The sequence below is a fragment of the Chenopodium quinoa genome, unplaced genomic scaffold (genome assembly GCF_001683475.1).
Source record: "Chenopodium quinoa cultivar QQ74 unplaced genomic scaffold, ASM168347v1, whole genome shotgun sequence".
Lineage (NCBI taxonomy): Eukaryota > Viridiplantae > Streptophyta > Magnoliopsida > Caryophyllales > Amaranthaceae > Chenopodium > Chenopodium quinoa.
This window is the reverse complement of record NW_018742393.1, coordinates 280,403-306,993: the sequence shown is the minus strand read 5'-3', so window position 1 is coordinate 306,993 and position 26,591 is coordinate 280,403. Positions and strand designations below refer to the sequence as shown.

The window sequence follows — 26,591 nt, the reverse complement described above, 5'->3', positions numbered from 1 at the left end:
ACCTTGTTAGTAAAATGTCAATCTATCAATTGACAACTGAAATACAGCAGCGATAGTTACTTTAAGGTATGAACGATTGTTTCTTACTACAAAATTATGAAACTTTATTTGTGTGTTACACCGTAAGTTGAAAATTTTAAAGGACATAAACTGACTAGGAGGAAACAAATTTCAGGCTTGCTTTTTAGCCTTTTAAGTGATGCATTTTCTACTGTTTGTTCTTGGTTAAGGAGGATCGACAACTTCTAATCATATCTTAACATTTGGACAGCTTATAGCCTATGTGAATAGTGATACCTAATTTAGGCCTGCTCTGTTTATTCTGTTGAAATACCGCAACTTAATGCTGACTGGAACAATGAGTCCCTGATATCACCCTGTTTACATTATTATTATTTTCGGGTATCTGAACTGGTTTGGCCTGAGCATATGATTGGTGAGCTTTTCAACCCTTCCTAGAAGGTTGGAAAAGCATACACAGTGATGCTAATCACAGGCTGTTGTTGGGATTGTTCAGGCGCGTTTGTGCTTAAATCTGGTTTGTATATTCAGATGGCTTGATCGTGGATACGAGCATAACCTCTGGCTCCTGTTTTCTGGTGATATTTGTAACCTTTCTCCTCTCACCGTTGATATCATATATATGTACTTGCATGTAGTTGGTGGTTTGTTACCCTTTGTGAAACTTGTTAGATTTTGCTACCTTCAAGTAATTATAATAAAAGAATAAAAGGGTGGACTCCTTCAAGTCCTGTGGTTTTAATCTTCACACCAAAGATATTATAAGCAAAGGTAAGGTATACAAACATAAAGATCTCTTGGAAAAGACCAACAGCCAGAACCAAATTTTATTTAATAAAAAAAAGAAAGAAAATAAAGTACAAATTCTCAATGAAGTTACAAAAGAAGATAAAGACCCAAAGCTTGATAGAAACCAAATAACTCTTCATTGTCTTCAACAAAAAGTTTGACAATTTGAAGATCCATGATTGGAAATGTTGACATGAAGAGCCTTACCATGACAAGAGAAGGCGCATCAACCCCTTAAACTCTACCATCCCAATTTGACCAAGAAAAGAATGAATGATGAAAATAAGAAAAGAAATGACACTAATCACACTATTTATAGCCTAAAGTGGATCATTCTGTCTACCTTGGTAAGCATTATACGACACCAATCACACTATTTATAGTCATAACCGGATCATTTTGTTCACGCACTACTCTTAAGTTCAATGAAATAGCATCTATTGTCGTTTAATTGTTATGTTCCTTTGAATTGCATCTTTCAGGATTGGTCTAATAGTTTGGTAGTTCAAAAATTCTCATTTGAAAAGTTGCACTGTGATCTCAATAATCAAATATTCTAAGCTTGAACAGTATATAAATGAACTAACAGGAGATATCGATCATAACATTTATGCACAAAAATAGCTCATGCAATAATCTAATCCGGTGTGTAGCTCAAACCCAAAGACTAGTTCAAAACTTCAAATTGATAATACTTTGTAATAGTTTGTATATGTTATTGATGTTGAAATAAATAGCCTTCTTGGTTTCACACTGCTCTCACCAGTGAACATTCACATATTATTTTATATACAATAGAACAAAGTCCATAACTTGTCCATCATCAACATTTACAAGATTTACAACTCCTCATAGAGGCAGAGAGAAAAGGGAGTGAAACACAAACCAAAAAAAAAAAAAAAAAAGGAAAATGGCAGAGGGTGTTCTTTTCAACTTAGCTGGAACAGTGTTGGAAGCCGTGGGTAAAGCAGCCATAAAAGAGGCTGCGTCCTGGTGGGGTGCACGAGACGATTTGAAGAAGCTGGAGAACACCATCAAGTTGATCCAAGCTCGAGTTCATGATGCTGAGAGGAACCAGGAAGAGCCAGGCAGAGATTGTGCCATCAAAGAGTGGCTTCGGAGGCTGAGGACAGTGCTTTACCAAGTTGATGACCTGTTTGATCTTGTCCTCACCGTTGACCGGGAGAAACAACAGATGAAAATGAACAAGCAGGTTTGTATTCCTTTCTCGAGATCAGGCACTCTTTGTTTTAACTGGAAAATATCTAGAGAAATCAAGTCTATTCGACAACAACTTGATGAAATCAATTCAGATATTGCTGGCTTAAACTTGAATGCCTATCATGATCATAGAGGTGAACCACAATCACTAAGGGCTCGCTTCATGAGGAATAGAGAATCAGGCTCTCATGTGAAAGAATATGTCACTGGTAGGGAAAATGACAAAAAAATAATTACTGAAATGCTTTTTTGATCCAAAATTTGATGGGAAAAGGATTACTGTAATTCCAATTGTGGGGTTTGGAGGTCTTGGAAAAACCACTCTTGCTCAACTGGTTTTTAATGATGAGGGTGTTCAGAACCATTTTGATCTTACTAAATGGGTCTGTGTACCTGAGGTAGGTGATCAAAACACTGTAATTAGGAGAGTTTACCAATGCTTCACCGGTAAAGAGGATTTTGATAGACTCCTATTTAGCGCGATTGAATCATGCATCCTAGAATCGATAAAGGATAAGAAGTATCTTCTTGTCTTAGATGATATATGGGATGAAAGTAAACTTAGCTGGTTGGATCTTCTAAGTTTACTTAAATGTGGTGCAACTGGAAGTAGAGTTATTGTAACAACACGCTCTGCTGACGTTGCAAAAGCTGTTGGGACAACAGAAGCCCACAATCTGGGACTTCTAACTGAAGAAGAGTCCTGGAATCTTTTCAAAAAATTAGCATTCCGATCAGAGCAAGAAGAGAGTAGTAATTCTTATTTGACTCAGTTAGGGAAGGAGATCGTTGATAGCTGTGGAAATATTCCCCTTGCTATCAAGGTTGTAGGAAGCCTTCTTCCTGACATTAGTGAGGAAGCGTGGCGACAAATTAGAGATGCTCGACTCTCAAAGGCAAAGGGGATGGCAGACACAAAGGCAAAGGGGAAGGAAGAAGATGATATCATGAAAGTGCTGAAGTTGAGTTATGACTACTTGCCACCGGCATTAAAGCAATGCTTTGCTTACTGTTCATTGTTTCCAAAGGACTATGAATACAGTAAGAATCATTTGGTAAAACTCTGGATGGCGCAAGGATATTTTGACCAATCAAGCACAGGTATTGGAGAGAAATACTTTATGAAATTGTTGGGGAGGAGCTTATTCCAAGGTCCTAGAGAAGATGCTGAAGGGAATTTCAAATGCAAAATGCACGATTTAGTGCATGACTTGGCTCAAGATATAGCTAGTGAAGAGATGAAACAATTGGTCGAGCCTTTAGACCAGATATCTTCAACTGATGAACTTATACATGTGAGTGCTAAATTGGAAAAGCCAGAAGATGGTGGATGGGAAGCTCCAGTGTCGTTGCTTGCTGCTAGGAAGATACGGTCATTGATACTGTTAAGACTCAATGTTAATATTGCTATCAAATCATCATCTCTTGAAATGATGATTTTGAAATTTCAGTCTTTGCGTGCCTTAGACTTAGAGGGTAAGAAGATCTCTGTGCTTCCAAATTCTATAGGGAAGTTGAGACACCTGAGATACCTTAATCTTGCAAGAAATGATCTTATTAAATGTCTTCCTGATAATATAACAAGATTACAGAACCTGCAAACACTGAATCTTTTGAGATGCTTTAATCTTAGAGAGTTGCCTAAAGATTTTTTGTAAATTGGACAGCCTTAGGCACTTGGAAATTCTTTTTAGCGGTCTAAGAGATTTGCCAACAGGATTTGCGAATATGACAGCTTTGAAAGACTTAGATGTATTTATAGTTGGGAAAAACAATGGTATAGATTCATTGCCACCCTTGAATATTACTGGATATGTGGATATTGAATTCAGCAAGTGGCGGAGTGATGCTGTTGTGGAAGCACAGAGGGCAAATTTGAAGGACAATCAGCATTTGGTACGTCTTAAATTAATGTTTGGATCCATGGAAGTTACTCCTGCAGATTTCGGTGAAATGGATAGAATGTTACTGTCCTTGCAACTGCCTCCAAATCTTAAAAACATTTCTGTTCAGCAGTACAAAGGAGTTGAGATGCCACGTAGATGGTTAGATGGGTTATCTAAGCTTGTTTTCATCCGTATTGAGTATTGCAGTAATTGCAGAGTTCTCCCTCACATGAGTCAGCAGCCTCATCTCAAAGAACTTTATCTTTCTTCATTTGATAGCTTGGAGTATGTAGAAGATGAAGATGATGTTTCGGTTGGTGATGGAAAGTGTGATTCTGGAGCTCACAATAATGTCTACTACCCATCCTTAGAAAACTTGCAATTATTGGGTTTGACGTCTCTAAAGGGGTGGACAAGACCATCAAAGGGTGATGATGTTGGTGAGACAAGGCACTGGCTGTTTCCTCGTCTTTTGAAAATGAACGTAGATCACTTCTCCAAGTTGATGTCAATGCCTCTAGCGCCAAAGCTGGAGTCATTAAGGGCTCAAGTAATCAATTGGAAGGTGTTTGAATCCAATCTGACATCAGTTGATGATGAGGAAGCATCTTCTTCTTCGACTAATCTTTTTACTTCATTAAAAGAGTTGGATATTTCTACGATTGAAGATGGACCTACTTCTCTGACAATCAGTAATAGGTTCTCTAATCTACAGAGTATACATATAGGCCATTGCGGCGAACTGACAAGTTTGATGATAGAATCTTCAAATCCCATTCGGTATCTCCATATTAATGGGTGCAAACACTTGAAAAACATATCAGTGGGAAATATCTCTGTCCTTGACACACTGATAATTGAGGGCGGCGGTAATGACTTGGAAGAAGAGCTCTCTCAAAGCATTGCTTGCTTAACCACGCTTCAGAAACTTGAAATCAGTCGTTTCAACACAGTGAAACAACTCCCAGAAGAGATGAGCAACCTCTCCTTGCTGCGTGAGTTGAAGATTGTTGATTGTCCAAAAATGGTGTCACTTCCACTATCATTATTTGGCCTTACCTCTTTACAGAAGCTTTGTATAAGCAGCTGTCCAGATCTGAAAGAAAGATATGAGATGCCAAATGGCCAAGATTGCCACCTTCTCCAACATATTCCCAATGTTATATTGTGAGTTTCTGAAACCTGCATTTTGTCTCTATATAATTTTATGTTAATTGAGTGTTTAATGTGAAATTTAAATACCTCCGTTTTATATTATTTGCAACGATTAGACATTTTACCTCTTTACTTTATGTCAAATCGTTGCAAATAATATAGAACAGAGGTAGTATGCAACTTTTGGCATTTTTTGGTATGGGAATAATTAATAAACTGACTTCCTTCAATTAAGGTATGCATGACTTTTTTAACTACAATGTAAAACATAATATGTATGCAAGTTGAATTGATGAGCACATTCGATATTAAGTTTAGATTATATTGTTAAATGAAATTGAAAGGACATTGACTGAAGAGAAGGAAGGACACAATTGTCAGACTTGCTTTGTAGGTGATGCATTTTCTACAGTTTGTTCTTGGTTAAGGATCAACACTAATCATATCTTCACATTTGGGCAGCTTTTAGGCGTTATAGCCTATTGTGATAAGTGAGCACCAAATGAAGTCCGCTTCTTCACTTTTCTGTTGGTTTAACGCGACTGATGCCTACCAGAACAATGATTTTCTGATGAACAATTCCATGCTGCTGTAAGTTTAATTGAATTGCATTCTCAATTTCTCATCCTACTCATTTTGTCGTTTGAAATTTCGTGTAGATATGTTTTCTGAAATAAATCATTAACTGCTATTATCTATTGCAGCTCTTCACATATACTGATAACAACAGAATTGTACGGTTGAATAATAGTCTCAAATCAGAGGAACTAAGCCATGCTAACCTCACAAAGGTGATTTTGCAAACTATAGGCTTCTAAAATTTTAGGCTTGAATTATTATGCATACTTCCTTTGATAAGCTGAATTTTATGAATCTGTATTTTGGGTTACTAAGCTTATCTGAGTGAGAAATTAAGATTTGCTGTTCATGTTTACCCTTGTGCCACTCTAAGTCAGATTTCAAGCAAAGAGGATCGAAAATCTTGTGTGTTAGTTTTGTGACAATGTACATACAGAATATAAAAACGATCCTACCAAGAACTTTTTAGATGCTGAGAAGCATGACTGCTTGAGTACAGCTTTGGAACTCATTAAAAGTGCTTTGTGCATTTTACCACTCCTGCTCCTAGATATGTCATAATTTATTATTATTGCTCGATGCTTTCAGGGATATTGAAGATTTTGGGGTGCATTAAGCAGCAAGTTATTGAAGGGGGAAAAGGTAAAACATAATCAAGCAAGGGAGCAAGCTTTTACCTGACATTGCAAGGAATGAGATTTCTTCCTTCAGAGATGCTATGTAGCATGCTGTACTAAAATGAATATGGTGACTGTTTCGTTGCTCCTTAGTGATGCTAGGCCATCTGCATCAATACATCATTGATGCAACCGGTGATACACCAAGAATTGAGCCGAATGCAATTGCACAGGGGTGCAATTTTTTGTTTCACGCCGTTTAATTGTTTCCTGAGTTAACCACTTTGGTGCGTGTGGAGTAAATCAAGGCCCTTGTTTTTATGTTAATAATTTCAGTAGTAGACTTGGATTGGCCTGAGGCTGAACATATGGTTTGTGGAGCTTTTCAACCCTTCCTAGAAGGTGGGAAAAGCTTACATAATGATGCTAATCACTGGCTAGTGTTGGGATTGTTGTGCTGCGCTTGTGCTTAAATCTGGTCAGCATTTTGGGAACATGGGGCATTTATTCAGATGGCATGATCGTGTATATGAGGTCCAGCTTGTCAGGAAACAAAGCTGGACAGAAGCTCTGTTTTCTGGTGATATTTGTAACCTTTGTCCTCTCAATCTGTTACAGTATAGTTTATATCTTATATATCAGCACTCAGTAGATAGCAGATATCAATTCCTGCTCGCTGTAAATCTACCTCTTATGTAATAATACTGGCTGTATGTATAACTAATTGCTTTTGAGTAATGTAGACTAACTTCAGTAGAAAATTTACTGTCAGCTGCTCAACCCTTTAGTTTCCTTTGTTTAATTTGCTTACCGCCTTTAAACAAACTTACAATGTAATTGTGATCGATTTATTTGGATTTATTTACTTGATATGTGAAGTTTAAGTATGACCACTTGACCAGCCCTCCCTCTGTCTTGTTGGTTAGGATAACTCCAAACCTTAATCAAGGTCAGGGGTTCGAGGGTTGGTAGGGAGGAGAAAGAGAGAAAGATATTTAGTTTAAGTATGTGCATTACTAATGCACTATCTGAGAAGCTATTCTATTTATCTTTGAATTTATGGACATAAACCCCATTATTTCTTCCAATCTTTTCAGTTGTGTTTTTAACAAGAGGTCTTGACAGGTCTCCCTCCAATCCCTTTTCTTCTCTTCATTACTCAGTCATGCACCTTTGTCAATATGTATTCAATTGGATTTTAATCACTAATTAACTATCAAACCTTTTGCATCTGGCACAGTTCCTTACCTACAATGTTGATTGGCATAATGTTAATTCACAAATTCTTATATGTGGCTAGTCACATGGTATGGCCACTTCACATGTAATGCAATTAAATAAGTAATAGGGGGTTACGGTGATGAGTAAATGAGGTTACCTTGACGTATGTGGGTTACTTAAATGAAAAAAGGGGTTACTCTCTTACATAAGTGGAATCATTCTTTCAATTTTTAAAACAAAAAAATAGGAGTTAAGGGTTACCTATTTCTAAATTAGTTGATATTACTCATATAATGAATTGGAGTTACTTTAATGGACAAAATGAGGTTACTCTTTGAATAAATAGGGTTACTCATATACTACATCCGTTAATTATTATGTGCAACAAAGAGGTATTATTTATGAAACATAAAATATTCCTTTGTTGCACAGAATAATTAATGGAGGTAGTATATAAATAAAAATTATTCTTATAAATTAATGTGGCCACACCGTGTGGCTAGCCACATACAAGACTTACTCATGTTAATTTAGTGTATAAATGTATTGCTTTAAAAAGCATTCTTAATATAATTTTGATAATTTTCTACGTCATTTTGTATCTATATATCTTTCGTAATCCTTTAATTTGATCAAAATTTGTTAACTATATTTTCAGATTTTATTTTGTTAGTATAAAAAATTAATTATAATGATAATTTAAAAATGTTTATTGAAAATTACCGCCTTAGTGGCACAGGAATTAAGGGTGAGCAAAAATTCCAGATACCTTGAATTGGAACCGGAACTGGTTAGGAACAAAACGGAATTGAACCAGGTGGTTCCAATTTCGGGTAATAAATTAAGGACCCGGTTGTAACCGGTTCCAATTCCAATTCTCGGTTTTTTGGACCCATAACCGGTTGGGAATTCGGTTACCCAACATACATATTTTACACTAAATAAGTTTTTAAAAATAAAATTATGTTAAATGTATCTAGTTAGTATATATATATATATATATATATATAATATATATATATATATATATATATATATATTAATACCTAACATAAATAAAATAGCCTAATGCATATATAAATACAAGTGTTAAACGCTAAAAATGAAAATAGAATAAAATATATAAGTATTATAATTTATATTATATTTTAACAATTATATACCTAAGTGGGGTACCCAGAACCAAAACCCGGTATCCAGTGGTTCCAATTCCAACTTCCAAGTCCTAAATTTTAGGACCCGATTGAACCAATTCCACTTCTGGTTCCAAATTTTGAGACTCGGTTCCAACCAATTCCGTATCCGGGTCCTAAAATTTTGACCGGGTACTCAGTTCGCTCACCCCTGACAAGAACTAATCTAGTGTTGAATAAGTTAATCTTAAAAACCTCCGATCTCTTACATTCCCTTTATTAATTTCATTCCATTTATCCCGTGTAAACCAAACGGCCCCTAGGGACTTGCAGACTTGCTCTTTGAGACTTTGACAAAGGAGGTTCTCTTTCCGACTCTGTCTCACTGTCATTCGACTTCTCCTTCTCGGTCACTCCAATACTCCCTCAATCTCTCTCGCCGGCGCTCCGTCCTCCGGCCATCGTATCCCCTCCTCCAGGTCCAGGTATCTAATTTGGTTGATTACAGTTTGTATTATCTTGATTCTATCAATCCCAACCTAGTTCACTTTATTTTTATGAGTTATTGATAAATTTTTGGAATTTGCTGTAGTTGGTTTGAAATCTGATATATCATCATCTTGTATGTTTGTTTGATTCTATGTTTCTGGAAATTATAGCTTAGTTTATACTTGTATGTAATCACACAAACTCTAGTAAATTAGTAGAACTTGTTTTGCTTATTTGATACAAGTTTTGCTTCTCTAAAAACATAAATGAGTAATTTAGGCATAAGGGCGCCTGCACTCGATGCACGTAAGACGAGTTGTTATTGAAATTGAGTTTTAGATTGTTATATAATTATATTTTATTTTAGAATAACTTGGTGGTTTAAGTAATTTGATTTTAATGTTTTACAAATGTACTCCCTATAAGTCATGTAATTACTATGCCCAATTTCTGCAGGTAATTAGTGTTTGCAAAGGAAGCTGTTTATGGTGGAGTATGTTGGGACTCGATTATTATTAAGTATATGATCTATCTAAATCGTCGTTTTTAGTAACCCTTTAATTGAGCAATCAGTAGAATTGACTACCCATGGTGAAAAAGTGTAGAATTGGCACAGAAGAAGTAGAAACATTATGGGAGGAAGTTAGGGAGTTAAGCCTCGGTACATCTACTGAGGTGGAACGACTTAACTCTCCTCCTTCACCTCTTGAATTTCTTAGGAACTTTGTGGCTCCTAACAAGCCTTGCATCATATCCAATGCCCTTGATCACTGGCCTGCCCTTTCATTATGGTCTTCTGATGACTATCTTTGCCAAGCCCTTGGGTCAGCAGAGGTTTCTGTCCATTTAACTCCGAATGGCCGAGCTGATTCTTTAGTTCCTCATCCTGCAGACTCTTCCTCCCTTTGCTTTGCTTCTGCACATGTGGAACGCATGTCCTTCCCTGATGCTTTCCATCTCATCTCTGATTCTGAATAGAGTGGAAGTCTTGTGGCATATGCTCAGCAACAGAATGATTGCTTTCGGACTGAGTACTCGGTTTTGGGTTCAGATTGTGATACACACATTGATTGGGCCTCTGAAGCTCTAGGCTGTCTTCCAGAGGCTGTCAACCTTTGGATTGGTAACAATCGGTCTGAGGCTTCCTTCCACAAAGACCATTATGAAAATCTATATGCTGTTGTTTCTGGTGAGAAACATTTCCTTCTGTTGCCACCTACTGATGTTCATCGCCTGTATATTCGTCAGTACCCAGCTGCAAATTACTCCTATTCTCAGGTTTCTATTAATTAATAAACTTTCTTGTATATCATTTATCAATTGGTGACAATCGGTCTGAGACTTCCTTCCACAAAGACCATTGTGAAAAGTTTGGTTTTATATTTGCAGGATACAGGAGAGTTCAATTTGGAGTTCGATGATCCAATTAGACATGTCCCTTGGTGCAGTGTGAATCCTTATCCACCTAAAGGAAGAGAGGAGAAGGAACACAATGAATTTCCTTTATATTTTAACGGGCCAAAGCCATTTGAATGTACAGTCAAGGCTGGGGAGATGTTATACCTGTAAGTTTCATTACTTAATTTAATGTGCCTTGGTATACATGTAGCTAACTAGTTTTGCTTCACCATCTGCTTGATGAGCCCTGAATTTACTGTACTTGTGAATTGAGCTTGGGTGGCCCTTATTGGCTATTAATGGTCCATACTTTTAACTTATTGGCCATGGAATTCACCTATCTTAACCAGTTAACCTACAAAGCATGAGCTTATTTTTCCAAAATAAGTGAGAATGGATCCATAATTGTTTCCAATAGAAAGTTTATTTCTTAAAACTTGTTTTGAGTTTTTGACAGTTATACTATAAGGCTTTTTTTTTTTTTTTTTTTTTTTTTTTCCTTCTACATTCAATTTTATTGCCTATTGGTTTGTCATGTTTTGTTGATCAGTGCTTGATGGTTGACTGTACTGATCCCAAAAGGACAGCATCTTATAATCAGGTTATCTTATTGATCACCATCATTTCCTTCTTACACCCCCTTAAAAATGAAGGGTACCCTCGATGCATTCTTGGATTGAAATCTGTGATAAACTTCCTTTCTCTGTATGAACTATGAAGGGCATTTTTGAACCATTTTTGGAAAGATTTCTCTCTTTTTATTCCTCACCTAATTGAAGCCTTGAGAAGTATCTCTTATAAGTTCTGTCAGTGCCTAGTTGACTGTCAGTGCCCCTATCCCAAGTCTCAATAGCTATTAATACTGCAACCCATTGTTCATTGATCAAAGGTAGCTATTAGATCTCTTGGTTAATACTTGTTTTAGTTGTTTAAATGTTGACATCTGTAGAACTCATTATTAGGTTCTTAACATTGTTGCTCATGCAATGGGACATTTGTGTATATTGCAGGCCTAGTATGTGGTTTCATTATGTGAAGCAAAGCCCACGCACCATTGCAGTCAACTATTGTAAGAAGCACTTTGAACCACAATTCCTTAATCTTTAGATTTCTAGTATTAGATAATTGATTACATATGCTTAAGGTTCATCTTGTTCTTGCAGGGTATGATATGCAATTCGATATCAAATATGCTTACTTCAACTTCTTGCAATCGATTAATCCTATTGCCTGAAGAGTGTTTAAAAACTGGTTGCCTGATGCTTGTTCTCACATTTTTCACATTTTGAGTCAGTCATTTTGGGTATAGGCAGATTGTGCTGTATCAATTGTAATGCTTGTAGGTACTTGTATTTGAATGGATTGACTTTCATTTTTGGAAAGCATTTTTGTAAACAAATTCCATATGATTTTTTCTTCTTTGTATCCAATTTTATATTCTGTATTTCATAGGGAAATCTAAGCTTACATTACATTAATTTAGGGGATGCTGGGAGGATTGGGTTCTAGAGTTGTAATTGATGAACATTGCTATTCAATATTCGAATTGAAATCGCTTTTAATCCTTTGTTTCACTTCGCGTATTATTTTATCCTGCTAATCTATATATATATATATATATATATATATATATATATATATATATATATATATATATATATATATATTGTTTTAATCATTTATATTTAATTTTTCCCTATTTCCAGCTAATTGTTATGGGTCCTGCCCAAGTGGTAGTAAAAATGTGTGTTCTTTTTAGTCCATCAATTTGTGTGTGTATATTAGCTGCTGCTTTCACTCGTCCTTACTAACCTTTTTTTTTTTTTTTTTCCTTTTTTTTTTTTTTACGGAACGGATCAGAACTACCCTTATTTTCACTAAGGGCTACTAGCACAAGGCTTGCTTACTCAAGAAGCCACAAAGTTAAGTCCCAAGATTGAACTTACCCAAACAAGTAAAATGTTATTAGATTGACCAAATAGATGGACCAAAAGAATACACATTTTACTACTACTTGATCCGGACCCATAACAAATCTCCTCCTCCAGCTTAACACGGGAAAGACGACCATGCTTCAAGAATCACTTAAAGCTCAATCTTGCAAGCTTATTAAAAACTTTAAGCTTGCTTCCGGGAACCATCGTTGTCACTAATACCTTCTCCCCTTCCTCCTCCAGGCTCGCCAAAGTTGAATGTTGATGGCATGACTTAACTCATTCGAGATAAACGTCGTTAGTGGTCATTGACTTCTCGAACATGAATGCTATTGTTGGCTATTAATCACATGGAAGATGAAAGCTTTACCAATGATATATTTTCCTCGAATTGTATTCAATGATCAAATGAAATAAAACTTTTTGAGTTTTAAAAAAAAATATACCTCATAAGATATAAATGACATGGACCAATAGGATGAAGTGGTATATAAAGTGAGACAGACGATTTACAGATTATCGTACACTTAAGGTCAAACTTTGGTCAAATAAGACAATAAAATCAGATCAAACCAGATCAGATAAGATAAGATCAGTTCAGATAAGTAAAAATAAGTTGACCTAAATAAGGCCTAAATTCTCTTGTAAAATAATAATTAAAGAAAAAAAAACGACACCGTTTTCCCTGGCAATATAACAAAACTTCACTTTCCTTCTTTTCCCAGACTCAAAACACAGACGCACCACAACTCGTTCTCTTTGTAGCATTCAACGTCATTAGATCGGAAAAACCCGACAACAGATCTCCAATTATTCATCCTCACGTACTTTCAATCTATCGATCGTCGAAAAACCCTAATTTTTTTCCGACGCCGGCGAATTCTCATCGCCGGCGACACCATGGCTCCTCCTCCTCCTGCTTATCAATCTCAGCGATCTTCTTCTTCCCCTTCTCAACCTTCAGGGTAATTTCTATCTTTTTATTTTGTTTCATGTCAATTTTCTTCCTTTTGTTGTTCAATTTGTTTTTCTGCATTTTGATTTCTGCAATTTGTCAGAACTTTCTCCATTGCTGCTCTAATTCATGCAGTTGTAATGAAATTTTATGTTTTTACATCAATTTTGGTGAATTAGAGGTTTAAATCGTGCTCAATTGTTGCGGATAGCTGTAAATCTAGTTGCTTTTAGCCAATTGTTAGATATAATGCTTGTGTTGGAGTGAGATGGTGTGGATAAACTTTATTGTTAAAGTAATGATCTTGAAGGATTCTTGGGTTTATTTGGTATGTGGAACAATTGGGTTCCATACGACTTACATATTGTTTTTCATTGTGTTTTAGTGCAATGACTAATAAATCTTGTTTGTAGTTCATTGAAAGGGTTTGTATTTAGCAATGGACGGTTTTATTGGAGTAATTTTGTTAGTTAGAGTGCGCTGGTTGATTGATTGTCCATCGCATGCGTTGTTTTAACTCACTACTAATGGCGTTGTTAGTTTTGGTTGCTGTGGAGTGTGGAATTTTGATTGATTTAGTTGGGTGGTAGCTATTTGCTGTGATCCTAAAGACCTTGTTTTATATGAGGAATTTGTGGGAATTGATTCAAACACTGGATCTTGTTGGAGAAGGTATACTAAGAGAACTTAGTGAATGTAAGCAAGCCCATATCAATTTAGCCGATTGCATTCTTATTTATCTGATTAACATGTAGATACTTGTAAATTTCCAAGTACGGAAAATAATATGAAAACATATTGGTTGTTAATTTTGTGTTGTGGCACTTTAAATGCTTTTTGTGTTTTATTTGCTACTTCTCATGGTAGTGCTATTAGTATATCATTAATTGCTGTCAATAACTATTCTTACCAAGAAACAAAGACCAAAGTTACCAAACACGTCATTAGTTTAGTGAATTAGAGTTTGACTATCTGTATCTGCAGGAAAAGTGAAGTTTCAGATTTAAGGCTACAGCTACGGCAACTTGCGGGCAGTCGTGCACCTGGAGTTGATGATTCTAAGCGCGAGCTCTACAAGAAAGTGATCTCTTACATGACAATTGGCATTGATGTTTCGTCAGTTTTTAGTGAAATGGTCATGTGCTCTGCCACCTCTGATATAGTTCTGAAGAAAATGTGTTATCTGTATGTCGGAAATTATGCCAAGTCCAACCCTGATCTTGCGCTGCTCACTATTAACTTTCTTCAAAGGGATTGCAAAGATCAGGATCCAATGATTCGTGGGCTCGCCTTGAGAAGTCTTTGTTCATTGCGTGTTCCGAATTTGGTCGAGTATTTAATTGGGCCTTTGGGCTCTGGGTTGAAAGATGGTAGCAGTTATGTGAGAATGGTAGCTGTCATGGGCATCTTGAAATTGTATCACATTTCTCCTTCAACCTGCATTGATTCTGATTTTCCCACTATGCTCAAGCAATTGATGCTCAATGATCCAGAAACCCAGGTTTGGATCATTATTCATTCTTTTGTATCTTCATCTGGATATCTGTACAAACTTAGACAGAGTTTTAGTGGCTTCTTTACCAAGTTGTTTGTTTGTTTTTTAAGCTTTTGATCTTGTGCGTATTTCATTTCAATTTTTTGTTGTCAATCCATTTGGAACAAAAGTTTGTTTTTTCTTTATATGTATCAGCATCTTGATTTTTGAAGAGGATATTATGAACTGTACCTTTTGCTTCCTGGAAAGATCTCACTTAATTGCCTCATGTACTTCAAAAGTTCTGAGGCAGCAATCTGGTATTTGAGATTAATGTTCCAAATAATATGGGAGCCAATAATCAACTTGAATACCCTTGTTCTTTTTATTTTGAGCTATCCTACTACTTCGTACTCCGCTTTGCTGATTATATATAGCCCTTTAAATATCAATGAGTACGTTAATTTTTGTAGCAGTTTGTTCTAAATTTTTGTGTTGACTACCATGGCTTTGGTGATTTATCTTCCCTTGTCTGTTTCTTGATGATGTGGTACCTCTTGCTTGACACAATTCTTTCAGGTTGTTGCTAATTGTTTATTAGCACTGCAAGAAATATGGAGTGCTGAAGCAAGTTCTTCTGAAGAAGCATCTAGGGAGAGAGATTCTTTGCTTAGCAAGCCACTTATATATTACTTTTTGAATAGGTAAACTACTGGTATTTTGTTTATTTGATTGTGAAATTTATTTTGCATTACATTGACCTACATTAGCTGATTTTATATGATATATATTGCTCCAGTGTTTTTCCTGCACTATATAACAGTCAACTGCTTCTGATCAGCAGGCTCTTTTCTGAAAGGAATTTATATGTTTTTTTTTTATTAAAAAATTTAGTTCAAGAGCTTTAAGTTGATATTGGGTTGTTCGTTGTGGGGATATAACTGTTTCATATGCCTTTAACCCCTAGTATGCTACTTCAACAAAAGCAAGGTAGCATGTATCTTTACTTTGACATTGTGTGACCTGTATACACTTGAATTTTATAATAGGGTTTTCAGGAGTTGGATTAAAGCTCAGAATTTTTACAATTTCAAGATCTTCATACATTTAAACTCGATAGCCCGCAAGTTTCTAGCTTGAATTTGCCTTGTTCAGGCTCTCTTTGTGCTTGAATTTTGAAATAGCCATATAATTGAACTAAACTCATTTTTCGGGACTTTATAAACCTATTAATAGGCTTGTTATGGTTTCAAACTAACTTTTATGACCCTAGGGGACACTCCTTACATTGACTTCAATTTTGGAAAAATTTCCCGAAATTTTCCGAAGACATTCATTATAGCCTTCAGTATTGGGCAATTTTAAACTTTTTTGGGCTCGGAAAGGAAAGAGGCCAAGGTGCTTCCCATGGACCCCACAAGACCCCAAGAGGCCATTTGGCCAGTTGGTAGTATATTAGTGGAAAAATAGGTGTGAAAAGGAGATAGTGTGTCCAAAAGAAAGGTAAGGAGTTATAGATAATTTATAGGAACATACCAAAAAAAAGAAAGTATTCAAACTGTTATGGGATAGATGAAAATGGAAAGTGTTCAAACTATTTTAGGACGTAGAGAGTAAAATTCTCCTGCTGCAAAGAATTCTCATTTCTCCATATGTTATCTTTGACAACCTTTCTCTTACTGTGGAGTGATGGAAAATGGAGAAACGTTAGAACTTAGAACTTGTGTTTAGTTAAATTATGCTATCATTTTTCTTAGTGATCTACCTAGAATATTAATTGTTAATCCATACCTCAACTTTATATATTCAGGATCAGAGAATTCAGTGAATGGGCTCAATGTCTTTTGCTTGAGTTGGTTGCCAAATATGTGCCATCTGATAACAGTGAAGTATTTGACATCATGAATCTTCTCGAGGATAGACTTCAACATGCTAATGGTGCAGTTGTTTTAGCCACTATCAAGGTGTTTATGCAGTTAACCATGTCCATGACTGATGTTCATCAACAGGTACCTTTATCCTGGTATACGCAGATTCTTTTATTTAGCCTGAGTTAGGATGCTTATTCATAATCAGTTATACATAGATTCTACTATATAACCTGAGCTAGGATGCTTATTCATAATTATTAGTTCTAGCAGTTATAATATCCTTTCTTATTTTACTGAGTTTTGCTTATATTGGAGAATACCCTAAAATAATAGGCTACTCTTCATTTCTAGCAAATATAATTATGAATTTTCCCATAATATTCTTTATACTTTTAGGATTTGATTTCAAGCTGATTCCTTTTAAATGATTCTTCACCAAATGTAGCCTATTGAATGATATTGAGGCGGGAATATTATTCTGTTTATTTGTGTAGTATTTTTATTTGTTGAAGTGAGCAGTTATTTGGCTGTTTGATCTTGATTAGTTTTCTAGGTTTTAAGGAGGGGACGAATTAGTTTCAATTTGTTAGGAGTGTCTTTGTATAACGATTCTTCATTAATTGTTTTTGTGGTGATCTGATATATTATTACGGAATATGTTGTAAGCATTTTTAAAAAGCTTGCCATCTCTATAATATAGATACTAGATATATTCTTTCTAGTATTGCAGCCTATTGCTTAATATTTGTTTTAGGGTCACATTTTGTTTTAGGGTTATTTAATATATGGTTCTCTGCATATTCTTTTCAGGTGTATGAACGTATTAAAGCACCACTTATCACCCTGGCCAACACAGGAAGTTCTGAACAGTCTTATGCAGTTCTAAGCCATCTTCATTTGTTGGTGATGCGTGCACCAATGCTATTTTCTTCAGATTACAAACATTTCTATTGCCACTATAATGAGCCATCTTATGTCAAAAAGTTGAAGCTTGAAATGTTGACTGCAGTTGCAAATGAGGATAATACTTACGAGATTGGTAAATAACAAGTCTAGATTCTTACTAAGCAAAGTGGGATTAACATTGTTGATAGATTAAATGTAAAATTTTGATGTATCATTTACGAGCAATTTTCCTGTGTCTGCAACAGTAACGGAGCTTTGTGAATATGTTGCCAATGTTGACATCCCGATTGCTCGTGAATCTATCCGAGCTGTTGGAAAGATAGCCCTGCAGCAGTATGATGTGAATGCAATTGTTGACAGGCTACTTCAGTTTCTAGAAATGGAGAAGGACTATGTGACAGCTGAGACTCTTGTGAGTTTAGCTCTCCTTCACACATATACCTTATTTATTTGTTTGAAATGAAAATATGAGAGGCTGCACACATGAATCTGCACTTTTCATCTTTTATTTGGTTGTTGTGTTTGCCTTAATGGGATAAAATATGTGCCAGTTGTATTTACATGCTTCAAGAAAGGTTTAAGTGAGCATAATAAGCAAGCTAGTTGTACTCATAATGGTACATTCAAAATGATGGAATACATACTGGCTTTGGTTTGAATGTATGTTTGTACCCTAATTGTCGTTCTTAATGTATTACCACTGGAATGTCAGTTAACTGGGGTGCTGGATCGAGTCATAAAAATCAATCAAAATTGACGTTTACAGGTTCTTATCAAAGATTTGCTGCGCAAATATCCCCAATGGAGTCATGATTGCATTGCAGTTGTTGGAAGCATCAGTAGCAAGAATGTTCAAGAACCAAAGGCTAAGGCAGCTCTAATTTGGATGCTTGGGGAGTATGCACAGGACGTGGCAGATGCTCCCTACATTTTGGAAAATATGATTGAGAACTGGGAAGAAGAAGATTCTGCTGAGGTAAGGAGGATATGCTGTTTAGTAGAAATTTTCATCTTTTCATCCAATTCGACCTGGTCTTTACAAGCATGATACCTCAAATACTCTTAATTTCGAGGTTTTGATGCACACTGCAATTGCCTGCTTGTTTTTTCTCATGCAAAGTTGTGAATCACATCTAAATGAAATTGCCAGCATTCAAATATTCAATTGTTGGTTGAGACCTCTATATTGTTAAAATACCCAATTACCCATGTTTTTGCTTACTTCCATTCTTCTGAGCTGACCATTCTGTTGTTACATAGGTTCGTTTGCACCTGTTAACAGCATCAATGAAGTGTTTCTTTAGAAGGCCACCTGAAACTCAAAAGTCATTGGGAGCAGCATTGGCAGCTGGAATTGCTGATTTTCACCAGGTTTGTGTTGTTATTGGCCACACTGCCACACAAACCTAGTAATATACAATTATAGCTTTTTAGTTTGTGCACTTTCAATTAAACATACAATTCTCTGCAGGATGTCCATGACAGAGCCTTATTGTACTATAGGCTTCTTCAACACAGTACATCTATAGCTGAGAAGGTGGTGAATCCTCCAAAGCAAGCTGTGTCAGTCTTTGCTGATACTCAAAGCAGTGAAATCAAAGATCGTATATTTGATGAATTCAACAGTCTATCCGTTGTATATCAGAAGGTAGCTTAGATTCTTTTGTGTGTGACACATTATCATGCGTCGTAGCTTTTTCTTCTTTCAATTTTCAGCTGTATTTTTTCATATTATTGCTGCCAGAAAATGATTTTTAAGAAAGAGAAAGATCTAAAGGTTTTGTGTCTACAAAAGGCAAGAGGCCTTTGACTTTCTTGTAAGTATACTGTTTGTGCAATATGTGCATAGTTCTGAAGGTTTTTGGCCCTGCCAATGATGCCTTTTTTGTTTCCTTTCACAATTATGAGTTGGGGGAGGAATGATATGTAATGGTCAAGTGCTGTTCCTAAATTCGGGCCTTATTACTTTTGAATGGAAGCAGCGATATAGGTTTACTCCGTCCTAAAGGCAACAATATTATTTGATAGAAATTGCAGTCTAGCTCCTAGAATCTCTATTTCTTGATGGTTAATATGCTGACTACGTATAAATGAAAATTTTGCATTTGATAGAAAAATTAATGTGGTGTAAAGGTTATTTTTTTTACCTCTGCTTTTCTATAGTCCATTGACCTTTTAACAACAATTCTTCCTCCAATTGAACGTGAACAATACAATCTTCCAGGTCCCAGCTTTTTGGGGAGGGATGGTTACCAATGTGTCAGATCTAGTTTTTTTACTGCTATTAGAACTTGGGATATGGGAAGTGCAGCCAACCCAGCAGTTCACATTTATAATTTGTTTTTTGCTAGTTCCAATTCACATATCAATTGCTTGGGTTTGTGGTTCAAATAATCCAACTCCTTTCTTTAATTGACCCTATGCATATATAATCCGTGCCTATTAGGCTATTACTGTCTCAAAATATTTTTGCATCACATATTGTTTTTAACAATAGTATAACTATGAAGTTAGAACCTGAAGTTTCCTAAATACTTTGTGTTATGATTATGGGTTTAATAGTAAGAATAATTGGTTTGATGGCCACATGGTTTTCCTTCTGCAGCCATCTTTCATGTTCACTGACAAGGAACACCGAGGGCCATTTGAATTTTCTGATGAACTTGGGAATTTATCCATAGGAGCAGAATCTGCCAACAGTGTGGTTCCTGCTCAGATAGTTGATGCTAATGACAAGGATCTGCTTCTTAGTACAACAGAGAAGGAAGATAGTAGAGCTATTAGTACTAACGGTGCTGGTTATAGTGCCCCTCTTATTGATGCATCTTCAGGACCTCTGGTTGCTTTGGATACACAGCCAGCAGTACAAGATGCACAGGCTAGCATGGCTATTGATGATTTACTTGGCTTAGGCTTCGCTGCACCTGCACCTTCCTCTGCTCTTGTTCCACCTCCTCTGAAACTTAATGCAAAAGCTGTTATAGATCCAGGCACTTTCCAGCAAAAATGGCGTCAGTTACCCTTGTCCTTATCACAGGTTTGTGAAACACTATGCTGCTGTTTTACTATGCAGTTTTGCACCCATATTTATATGAAGGTTGAGGGATCTAATTGTATGGAAATGGGACGCTTAAAGTTAATTGAGTTTGTTGAATAACAGAAATTTACTGTGGATGATATCAGTTCTTATCTTTATTTTCTATATAAAGGTCAAGTAACCTATAGTGTGTTCCAGAGAAAATAAGATTTTAAAAGTATGATATATATGATTCTGTTTTTTCCCTCTTTATCCCTTTTTGTAAAAATTAAAAATACTAAATAAAAAAAAAATAAAAAAAAAAAGGTTTCTTCATCTCCTTTCTTTTCCTTTTTAATGGATGGGGAGGGGCTGGGGAAGGTTGACTGGTTGAGTCGGAAGAGGCACAATGTATACATATCTATGAAACAGCTACTTCCTTGAGCCAAAGTAATAGTGTGTCAAAAGAAGATTGCAATGAGGACGGGCAGGGAAGTTTCTGAGTAGAATTTTCATAAGCAATTATAGTTCTTGGTGTCTCTAGTATGGGAAAATATCATTGCTTCTTGCTTAAGGCCTCTTTTATTAGTTTCATTCTTGCGCTCTGCAGCATCTGTTCATGAGAATCAATAACTTACGGCGGATGCCCTTAGCACACATTTACATGGACTGGGAATATGTCGGAGTTTTGTTTATGTTTAGCTTAGCAACACTTGGTTGAAGTTATATGACAGCTGCTAGTTAGTGTTCACGAATTTGAGCTAGTTGAGATTAGAGAATAGTCTAGTTTTGTTTGATGAGCTTTAATGAACCACTAGTAAATTTAGTATTTGAGTTATTTTGTCAAGTTAATTTGTCTTTATATTTTTTATGAAGCTGAAAGATTCGCCGCATTTTGGCTTAGCAAGTTGGCATTATAATGGACCAAAGCAAATTGTTTTCAAGTACTTGCACTTTTTTTTAATGAACTAGAAGATGGTTGTGTTTTGAACCAAGGACGCAATGGAAACAGTATATTTGTTGTTGCAGTGCTAAAGCTGCATATTTTGGACCCTCTTCTCTTACCCTGCACTATGCTAGGCTAGATCATCTTAACAGTTGTGGTATTGTTGATATTGATGTATGTTGTGCATTTGTCATTTGTCATTTGTCATTTGCTGTCTTGTTGCTGACATGTCTTTAATTTAGCTACATTATATAACATTCTGATGTTTCTTTTACATGATTATGATAAATGGAATCTGGTATCTGTTAATTTGTGCAGGAAATACAAGTGACTCCCCAAGGTGTTGCAGCATTAACCACACCTCAGTCCCTTCTACAGCACATGCTAGCAAACTCCATACACTGCATTGCATCTGGCGGTCAATCACCTAATTTTAAATACTTCTTCTTTGCTCAGAAAGCAGAGGATACATCCACATTTTTGGTAGAGTGTGTTATTAATACATCAGCATGTAAAGCTCAAATAAAGATCAAAGCCGATGACCAAAGTTCATCTAATGCCTTCTCAGAAATATTTCAGTCAGCCTTGTCCAAATTCGGCATGTCCTGAATATCGCCCATCATTTATTTTTTTTATGTTGCTTATGGGCCACTATGAGAAATCATGTTCAATTTTCTCTGTATTCTTCTTCATACCCTCGTTGCTCTTTTCTTCTTTCCTAGTGACTCTTTGTAGATGTAGATTGTTGTACAATGTGTAACATATATAAAAAAAAAAAACCTTTCATCAATTTTAGCCTTCAGTCCAGCTTCAATACACGGTACTCATAAGTAGATTGAGATTTACAGGAATAATTTTTTGCTCATTGTGTTGGATATTTTGTACAATTGAGTAATTTTTGTCAATATTTTGAAAGATTGGAAGTAGTTAAGCTGTTGGCTGAACTAATGATTCATCACTATATTGATTGAACTGAGCATTTGATCTCCTAAAAGGGGAAATAAGCATATTAAGAGTAATTTTTACATGAAACTTGAAATACTAGTATAAAGATTGGTAGAAGCAAATGGGATTTACTTTGTATATTATCAAAGTTCGACCACAAAGTACAAACCATGTCTTAGTGAAAGCCATCTATCAATGGATCTTCCTATAAAATTAATTTAGTTTCAAATTTGAAGTCACCAATTCACTCATAGTCTCATTGCACAAAGCATGAACGTTAACCATATGAATATTGTGGATGCATGTTCTCCATAAAATAAGACCAGTATATCTTCAAGACTAATGAATTTGTGCATAGAAAGTGTATAATACATACTCGTATGATTATTTACAATCCACTTTGAATTCAGAGATCAACAAAATAGTCCATTCACATATTTATTTGGTGAATATGACGATGCATTTTTTTTTAATATAATTTGCGCAACTTCTAATAATTACGATGGTACCTTGAATGGCTGTGGTGGTACATGTGTTGTAATTTATATGACATTAGTCATAGCCTACCACTGAACTAAGCCATATTAAATTCCAAGCAAATGCCTACCTAAAATGAAATTACCCCATCAAAAACTAAACCAAAACAATTGCAGGGGACATGAGCTTTGTACGTAGGGTTTTAGCTTCAACTAGAAAGGGTTTATCTTTAACTTATCAAATTCAAATCAATCCCCCTAAATCTCAACTACCCTTTTGCAATTACCATTCAACTTCCAGCAATTTGCTGCAAAAATTGATAAAAGAACCAAAATCACGCATCGAAATCATTCTTGATTCTGAAGAAAATTCGACTCTCAAAAGCATTGGTTTTTCTTGGGATGCTCTTCTTTCTGCTATCAATTCTTCTTCTACATCCAAGGCAAACCTGGTAAATTCATCAAACCCTGTATATAATCTGAATTTATATTTGATTGGATGCTTAATATATTTAATACCCATTTGCAATAACTCTTTTTTTTATTATTTTTTATTTTTTTATTTATGGGAAGCAAGCCTTGTGAGTTGTGAATTTGGATATTAAGAAATTTAGATAGATATCACTAGTTTTCTTCTGTTTGGGGTTTGATTGGTTTATGCTATACTGTATATGGTTTTACCACTATCAAATGGTGTTAGTTTACAGATACAGACTTGTGCTAGTATACTTGTATTTGTGAAAAAACTGAAAATTATATTTGGTACTTTAGATTTCTAGTGCTTTTGGCTTGTATTTATGGCTAGTTATGATTTACCAGGCTTTGGAGTGGAGATTAGAGAAACTGCTGAAGCACAATGAAAGAAATCAGGAGTTGTTTACTGAGCTAATTTCTCATTGTGGGGAAACACGGAATCTCGAGTTAGCTATCCGTACATTTATGGCAATGGAGTCCGTTGGGTTGAAACCGACATCTGATATCTTTAACTCGTTGATTTTGGTTTCTTTGCGTGTGGGAAATGAAATGACTGCACTTGGCTTGTTTGAGGTTATGGAGAGATCGGAAGACTATAAACCAGATGCTAAAACTTATAATGCTTTCGTTTCGATGTATGCTAAGTCTGATAATGTTAAGGCTATGCAAGCATGGGCCTCAGCTAAGAGAGTTTCTGGAATTCCTGCTGATTTGCAGCTGTATGAATCTCTAATTTCCGGCTGTGTTAAAGCGAAACGATATGATACTGCCGAATTTTTTTATGAAGAAATGATATCATCAGGATTTATTCCTAACATACACATCTTGAACAGAATGATTGATGGTTTGTGTGAACAGCAGGATATTGGTAGAGCTAAACAGTTTTTGCTCAGCATTATTGATAATGGTTGGGCAATTAGTCCACATATAGCAGACAGACTTTCACGTCTGTGTTCTGAATTAGGAAAAATTGAGGGAATTGAAGAGCTTCTCCGAATCTTAACTGCATCAAAGGAAAGCCCAGAAGTTCTTTCACGAGTGCATTGTGGAATCATAGGTATGCATGCAAGGGCAGATAGATTAGATGATATGGAATATGCCGTTGGGAGAATGTTGAAACAAGGGTCTACATTCAAATCAGCTGATGATATCAAGGTGATCATCCGATCTTACTTTAGGCGAGCAGCATATGACAGGCTGGAGTTATTTTTGGAGCATATCAAGGGCTCGTGCCAGTTCACAAAATCAACATACGATTTGTTGGTCACTGGTTATGGTGAAGCTGGGTTATCCGAAAAACTGAACATGTTGCTGAAGGAATTGGGTCTGTGTGAAACTTCATGAGTCCTGCATTATGTCATTCACCTCATTTCCCAGCAGAAATTCTGCTGGGGGCTTCAAGGTTAAACCAGAGACCTGGCCATGGAACATCTTTTACTCTGTTAATTAATAATTACCAAAAGTAGATCTACTTCTGAGGTTATTGACTCAATTCAGCAGAATTCGAACTAACAGCATATGGTCTGGTTTCCATTTTCTGAAGTCCTTTTCCGTTCGTTTGTAAAAGGCATGGTTTCACCTTTCAGATTTCAATCAAAGCTGTTATTTGATGCTGAGGTTGATAAGGCTGAAAAGCTGCTAGCTTAAGCAATTGTAATGTTGAAAGCCTGATCTGCTACATACAATTTGGTAAGTGGCAGTGTTTTATGTGCTTCATGTTCAAATTGAAATTGAATTCTTCATTTTTCACATTCCTTCTTCATTAACGAGTTGATCATTCTTAGTTACTGATTGGCATGTAAGGAACCATTTGATAATTTGAATTGACAAACTGTAACATGTGTATACTGAAGGCGCCTTGCCAAATTGAAGAAATTTTAAATGACTGCTTTTACAATACGAGGCTGCTTCTAGTTTCAAATAGGTGAATCTTCATTTGAGTTTATGTCATTTTTTTTATCCCTTAGTAATAGAATATAACAACCTGATATGCACAGGAGTGGCAGTTGTTTCGGGGTTTTTTGATGTCCTGCGGGAGAGTTACAATTCCGAGACTGGAACCGGACGCCTGTACCTGCAAAACAACGGAGACTCCTGGTGGTGGGAGCTCCACCTCCAACGGTCAAGTTAGTACTTGATTAAGGAGTAATTAATGCGGAAATTAAAGTGATTGGGTCTCTCTAGGTGAGAGTGTTTAATGTGAGTTTTTAGCGTAATCTGCTTTGTTAGTGTGATCAGCCTATTATCTCCGTGTAATCCCCCCTTAATGAGGATTAAGGGAGATATTTATAACCTTGGGAAACGTGTCAATCCTAGGTTTAGGTTAACCTAGGGCTGATTGGGCTTCCCTCGGAAGTTGGGCCTGGGTGGCCGGTTATCCCAGGTGTCATGGGAAGGACACGTGTCGTGTCGTAATTGGTCCAAGGTGGACGGATCATTGCTTGACATGTGGCAGGCTCCTATTGGCCCATGTGACGGACACATGGCGGAACCTGATTGATCCACTTGTCAGATGGTGATTGGTGGGAGCAAAATCCCCTAATCATTTGCCCCTCACAGGTGGCACGTGACTGGTCACGTGTTACCTGTGACAGGTGTCGAACTGTAACAGGCGACGACCTTCTCCCGCCCAAATTTTGAATTCTGGAAGTGACCCTTCGCCTTCTCACTTCGCCTATATAAAGGAGTGTTGACTTGAGTCATTTTCACACTTGAGAACTTTGTGAGAGAACATTCGGACCCCTGAACTTGCTCTGACATTTTGGACCCTTTCTGCCTACCGCCTGTTCTGACAAGCCGATTGCACAGGATTTTCAGCACTTCATCAATCGTCACTCGTTCAGGTAACTGTCGGTTCTCTTACTCTTAATTTTCTTTTTATTCTTTTTTGAAATGGCACCACAGAAGCACACGACACGACCTAGGTTAGTGATCAGCCGGTCACCGGGGACGGCTGAATCTAGGACTAGGAGTGCCGCCTGCCCTTTTCCGGACCCATCTTTGCCCTTTATACAAAGTCCGACTGTATCTGTGTCTATGCAGAGCATGATGGCCAGAACAAAAAAGACTGCTAGGATCTCAAATT

At 36.3% G+C, this 26,591-nt stretch overlaps 4 protein-coding genes and 1 pseudogene across 4 annotated transcripts; all 5 read left to right on the top strand.

The window, feature by feature from the left end:
* Nucleotides 1-1,720: 1,720 nt before the first annotated feature.
* On the top strand, nt 1,721-3,689 carry LOC110701697 (putative disease resistance protein RGA3). The gene is made up of 2 exons (XM_021879327.1): nt 1,721-2,240; nt 2,338-3,689. The coding sequence occupies exons 1-2, from the start codon at nt 1,721-1,723 to the stop codon at nt 3,687-3,689; spliced, it is 1,872 nt and encodes a 623-aa protein (XP_021735019.1).
* Nucleotides 3,690-3,724: 35 nt separating this feature from the next.
* LOC110702230 (putative disease resistance protein RGA3) lies at nt 3,725-7,040 on the top strand. The gene is made up of 4 exons (XM_021879934.1): nt 3,725-5,084; nt 5,535-5,663; nt 5,777-5,863; nt 6,240-7,040. Exons 1-2 carry the CDS (start codon nt 3,760-3,762, stop codon nt 5,539-5,541), a joined length of 1,332 nt encoding a protein of 443 aa, XP_021735626.1. The 5' UTR covers nt 3,725-3,759; the 3' UTR covers nt 5,542-5,663; nt 5,777-5,863; nt 6,240-7,040.
* A 1,886-nt stretch (nt 7,041-8,926) lies between these two features.
* Nucleotides 8,927-12,083, top strand: LOC110702221 (annotated as a pseudogene).
* Nucleotides 12,084-13,015: 932 nt separating this feature from the next.
* Nucleotides 13,016-22,562, top strand: LOC110702216 (beta-adaptin-like protein A). Its single transcript, XM_021879917.1, has 11 exons — nt 13,016-13,408; nt 14,383-14,899; nt 15,452-15,576; nt 16,683-16,881; nt 17,554-17,782; nt 17,895-18,061; nt 18,416-18,625; nt 18,910-19,020; nt 19,121-19,297; nt 20,255-20,686; nt 21,930-22,562. The coding sequence occupies exons 1-11, from the start codon at nt 13,344-13,346 to the stop codon at nt 22,218-22,220; spliced, it is 2,523 nt and encodes an 840-aa protein (XP_021735609.1). The 5' UTR covers nt 13,016-13,343; the 3' UTR covers nt 22,221-22,562.
* Nucleotides 22,563-23,099: 537 nt separating this feature from the next.
* Nucleotides 23,100-25,488, top strand: LOC110702207 (pentatricopeptide repeat-containing protein At4g01570-like). The gene is made up of 2 exons (XM_021879904.1): nt 23,100-23,484; nt 23,852-25,488. The coding sequence occupies exons 1-2, from the start codon at nt 23,215-23,217 to the stop codon at nt 24,848-24,850; spliced, it is 1,269 nt and encodes a 422-aa protein (XP_021735596.1). The 5' UTR covers nt 23,100-23,214; the 3' UTR covers nt 24,851-25,488.
* The last annotated feature ends 1,103 nt before the right edge of the window (nt 25,489-26,591 follow it).

Coding starts and splice junctions, on each gene's coding strand:
- LOC110702216 (XM_021879917.1), top strand. CDS start 13,344: ATGGCTCCTCCTCCTCCTGCTTATCAATCTCAGCGATCTTCTTCTTCC. Junction 14,900..15,451: donor TCAATGATCCAGAAACCCAG/GTTTGGATCATT, acceptor CAATTCTTTCAG/GTTGTTGCTAATTGTTTATT. Junction 18,626..18,909: donor AAGAAGAAGATTCTGCTGAG/GTAAGGAGGATA, acceptor GTTGTTACATAG/GTTCGTTTGCACCTGTTAAC.
- LOC110701697 (XM_021879327.1), top strand. CDS start 1,721: ATGGCAGAGGGTGTTCTTTTCAACTTAGCTGGAACAGTGTTGGAAGCC. Junction 2,241..2,337: donor TGTGAAAGAATATGTCACTG/GTAGGGAAAATG, acceptor TGGGGTTTGGAG/GTCTTGGAAAAACCACTCTT.
- LOC110702230 (XM_021879934.1), top strand. CDS start 3,760: ATGACAGCTTTGAAAGACTTAGATGTATTTATAGTTGGGAAAAACAAT.
- LOC110702207 (XM_021879904.1), top strand. CDS start 23,215: ATGAGCTTTGTACGTAGGGTTTTAGCTTCAACTAGAAAGGGTTTATCT. Junction 23,485..23,851: donor CTACATCCAAGGCAAACCTG/GTAAATTCATCA, acceptor ATGATTTACCAG/GCTTTGGAGTGGAGATTAGA.